Below are 4,850 nucleotides of genomic sequence, written 5' to 3' on the forward strand. Positions count from 1 at the left end.
GGGTTCAATGAGGAGAGGAAGAGGCAAGAAATGGGGAGATGGAGAGTCTCAAACATTAAAGTAATTATATGGGAAGTTGAAAACAGTGGAGATAGGGAGTCATGGGTGTTATGGAAGTTAAAGCGGAAATTTTTAAAACAATAATAGAAGAAGAATGAAAATAAAATAAATTTTTTATTAATAGAAATAATGGCGTGGTTGCTGATGTGGCTTAATAAGAGCATAGCAACAATAAATGCTACTCTTCAGATTTTAGATATATATAGATATAAATTTGTAAAGGACCCGCACAATGCATGCATAACACTTTAAATTACCATGCAAAAGATTATATAAAATGTTCAAAAAATATGTTAGAGAAATAACATGAACTAATGCCATAGAAATTAGTTGAAGTAGTAAATTAATCATGAAAAGTGAAAATTTAAAATTGTGCACACATGTTCATTAAAAAATTTCACTTAAAGTAAAGAGCAACTAAAGGATTAAAGAACAATGTAGGAATATTGTAATTTAAATAATAATAAAAGTATTTTAATCCATTCCATATTATTGATCTTTATTATATGGTGTAATTGTACCACATGGCAAAAACTCATGGTCTCCCACATGAGATTTTTGCCTTCTTATTTAAAAAACATAACCAAATAAACTATTTATATATATAATTAGTGGACACCTATAAATAATTAATATATGCATTTAACCCATGACACATTCAATAAACTAATACTTTGACATAAATGTAATCTTTATTAAGGTGGAAACCTAAATGAAGAATATGTCACTTGGTAGAACCTTATGCACTCCCACATAAAGTTTCTATTTTCTAATATATATTGATGATTGATAACTATAAAGAGTTTTAATTGTAACTAGTTTTTTTGAGGTATAACACAGATAAGGTTGTCCATGGGTCGGGTTGGCTCGGGTTTGGGCTTGACCCGGACTCAACCCAATTGGATCGGGTTATAAAAAATTTGACCCGCAACCAACCAATATATGGGTCAGACCCGGCAGTTTAGGTCAACAGTTGAACGGGTCGATTTGGTCGGTTAGGCGGGTTTGGGCCGAAATTGGGCTAAAATTGTGAATTTGCATAATTTTTTTTTAATTCAACTTTTGACAGGCCTTTTGATGGGCTTACTATTTTTAACAAAGATTTATATCATTAAATTATGTATATATATCAAATGGGCCTCTTTTCACCTCCTTTATTTCAAATTGGCCCATTATACAACTTTGAGCCCTTTGGGCCTCCAGCCTTTCAGTCCAAATTTAATTTTCTGGCTCACAACTAATGACAAAAAATACAGTAAATACATAACACATAACAACCTGGGTAATTGCAGCACATAAAAAACACACATGATATTACTTTCTAACCACTTGTTAAAACCACACAATACAAGAAAGAAAATTTTTCAAAATGCCTTTAGCATTAGGACTTGGGCAACAAAAGCATAGGAGGATAAAGCAAACAAATTCCATACATGTAAACCTAGGAAACCTATTAAACCTGCCAAGTTGTGCTAACCATTCCATATAGGTAACACAACTTACACAAGCCAGAAAACAAATTCTAACAAATAATTCAATCACAGCCACACCACAAGTATGGCAACAAAAGATAATAAGAGCATCTCTTACAATATTTCCATAGAGTTAAAGAAGGCAGAAAGGTAGTTACTGCAAGTGTGTAAGGTAGTAAACTACCAAGGCAGTAGCTAGTTATAATTAGTTACAAACTTACAATTATGAAATATCTAAAGTATTTCCAAAAAATAGCTTTTCTAAAGCATTTAAAGAGCAACTACTATATAGTTTAGTCCATGACTTATAGAAAAGAAAGCCTATAAACTTAATAAGTTTTCTTTCCTATAAGCAAGAGTTGATTCATAAATCATTATTTAGAAAAGCACTGTCCAAAAGAACTTCCAAATTGCATCCAAAAATCTGCCTCCTATACAAAATGTTGTCCTTCCTCCTACAAGAAAATGGGCAAAAAGATATTTATCAATAAAAAATATAAGGACAAGACCAAAAAATACAGAATAGTAATAACCAAAAACAATAGAGAAAACAGAACCAAACTTAATAGAAATAACAGTAAGGGCAAAAACTTACCCAGTTTGTGATTAGTCATCAATGCTAATTGAGATACCTTTGCTTGAGCTTGAACTTCCACCACCTGCTGCTACTTGACGTATAAGTAGAAAAGAGAAAGAAATGAAGGCTATTAGATTAAATTTCATTTGCATAAGACACATTTAATAGCACTTAATAGACAAAAAGTTTGAAAGTTAACATATTACCTAAATCATGAAATTCATCTTCCAAGGCCTCTACCTCATCCTTTGATTTGCGAAAAGAAATTGGAACCAAGGCTTGAAGCCAGTCTTGTGCACAAACAAGATTTTGAACCATAAGTGGGGAGAGTGAACTCCATAATGGATCAAGTATGCGTCCTCCGGTACTAAACGTTGACTCAGAAGCAACAGTAGAAACAGGTATAGCCAGGACATCCCTAGCCAATTTGGATAGCACTTGATACATATCTGAATTGGCCTTCCACCACCCCCAATATCTCAAATTTCACATCCCCCCTTCTACTTTCACAATTTTCAGCCAAATATTTGTCAATCTCATTGCTACACCCTATGGACTACTCAGCCTCCAAAAAAGGGTCAAACCTAGAATTAAACATTGCATATGGATCGCTACAACCAATTGACTCACCTTCTATGTGTGTCCTCTCCCTCCCACTTGCTACTTGTACATTTGGTGAATCAACACGAGAGTAAAATCATACAACTTGACCAAGGTATCCCTCACCAATTCAACCATCACATCAGCCACTTCATTCCCATCAATTTCAGAAAAACAAAACTTCAAAAACCTCAACTTCTTTCTTGGATCAAGAATCACAGCCACATACAAGAGATAATTCATTTTATCCCCTTTTCCCCAATACTTATCAAACTTAGATTCCATTTTAGTTGCCATGTTTTTGAAGAGATGGTTTTGTGATTTACTTAAATGGGAAATATTCTCTTGAATGACAAACATCTCATCAAAAAAGGTGTTTGCAGTAACATACAAAGAACCTGAAAACTTTTTCGTGGCATTGTAAAAAAGCTTCAAAAAACCCACAAATGTCCTACAATTTTGAAAATCAATACTAATAGGAGATCTCATACCACCACTATTCTCCTTGTTCATAAAGTATGAAGAATAACTATCATCCTCAAAGTCCATTCGTATGAACACTTTATCAAATTTTTGTGTGGTTTCTAACATGAGGTAGGTAGAGTTCCACCTAGTTGGTACATCTAGACAAAGAAGAGACTTAGACTCAATACCTAATCTCTCCATAAAACCCACAAAAGTTTGATTCCTATTTGGTGAGACTTCACATACCTCACAGCTTCACGCATCTTTGCAATGGATGCATCAATTTCTCTCACACCATCCCCCATAATCAGATTTAGGATATGTGCACAACACCTCATGTGTAAAAACTCATGTTCTAAAACAGTCCCCTCCCAATCTTTAGTTACATTTTCCAAAAACTTAATGGTGCCACCATTTGAGCTAGCATTGTCCACTGTTAAAGTAAATATGCCACTAATACCCCACTCACGCAAACACAACTCAATCTTTCTACCTATAGTCTCCCGCTTATGGTCTTCAACTTGACAAAAATTCAAAATTCTCTTATGCAACTTCCAATCATCATCAATAAAATGACCTGTAAGGGACATATAACACAGATTTTGAATACTCGTCCATGTGTCCGTAGTAAGACACACCCTACGACCCTTCAAGGCCCCCCTTAGTTTCTCTCTCTCAACACCATAAATGCCAATCACATCCCTAGCCACAGTTTGACGAGATGGGATATCCCTAATTTGCAACTTAGGTTGTAAGGTTGTCGCATATCTTTGAAACTCATACCCTTTAATAAAACTAAAAGACAACTCATCTATTATAACCCTTTCAGCAAGTGCCTTTCTAGAAGCCTCAATAGTAAAGGCTGCCGGTACAAGCTGAAACCCTTCCTCCCCATCCATTTTGGGTTCAAACGCTAAGGTTTGTTGCCCTTTAAGTGTCTTTCTATTAGGGTTTTTAACACAAATTGGCGTGTGATTCAATAAATTAGCAGTACCATGCCCCTTACTATTAGCTAGATAAGTTTTTTGACAGTAATTGCAAACAACTTTAAAATGACCCTCACCAATATCTACTTTTTCAAAATGGTCCCAAGCAATAGACTTTTTCCTATTATTACCTTTAGGTGGAAGTGGGGGAATCTCAGCATTAGTTGGAGTGGCAGTAGGTACAGCTTGGGCAACAGGTTCAGCTATGGCAGTAGGTGTTGCTTGGGAAGGGGGTGCATCACTTGAGGGTTCCATAACCTAAAGACGTCAAATTTATGCATTAGCAAACAACCATAAAAGTAACACACAAACAATAACAAGAAGTTAAAAGAGAAAGAAATGATACCTCAAAGAACTCTTAGCTATTAGGGATTCAACCTTGAGAAGGAAGCAAAAAGCCTAGGATTTCAACTCCTGTATAAAATTAGGATTTCAAATTTTTAAGTTAAGAAAGCAAAATGAATCAAACAAATGAGCAATAAAATACAATCAGATAAGAAAATAAGAATGTGGATTTCATCTTTTTAAAATAAGGGTTCATCTTCTTCTTTTTTTACAGTGAAGATACAAGTATATTGATCATAGAAAACAAAACAAAACAAAGAATAAAACAGGCAGATAAGAAAATAAAAATGTGTTTGGATTTCATCTTGTTAAAATACGGGTTCATATTCTTTTTTTACAGTGAAG

General features: G+C 34.4%; 1 protein-coding gene across 1 annotated transcript; it reads right to left on the reverse strand.

Annotated features, from left to right (window-relative positions):
• Positions 1 to 2,769: 2,769 nt before the first annotated feature.
• Positions 2,770 to 4,073, reverse strand: LOC115980754 (zinc finger BED domain-containing protein RICESLEEPER 2-like). Its single transcript, XM_031102976.1, has 2 exons — positions 3,421 to 4,073; positions 2,770 to 3,319 (listed from the first exon to the last, which is right to left on the reverse strand). The coding sequence occupies exons 1-2, from the start codon at positions 4,071 to 4,073 to the stop codon at positions 2,770 to 2,772; spliced, it is 1,203 nt and encodes a 400-aa protein (XP_030958836.1).
• Between the last annotated feature and the right edge of the window lie 777 nt (positions 4,074 to 4,850).

Source organism: Quercus lobata, chromosome 3 (assembly GCF_001633185.2).
Source record: "Quercus lobata isolate SW786 chromosome 3, ValleyOak3.0 Primary Assembly, whole genome shotgun sequence".
NCBI lineage: Eukaryota > Viridiplantae > Streptophyta > Magnoliopsida > Fagales > Fagaceae > Quercus > Quercus lobata.

What these genes read in the sequence shown, in the direction of transcription:
- LOC115980754 (XM_031102976.1), bottom strand. Translation starts at nt 4,073, where the DNA reads ATGGATGGGGAGGAAGGGTTTCAGCTTGTACCGGCAGCCTTTACTATT. An exon ending in AAGATGCGTGAAGCTGTGAG is followed by an intron (nt 3,320 to 3,420) that starts GTATGTGAAGTC and finishes TGTACCAACTAG; the next exon opens with GTGGAACTCTACCTACCTCA.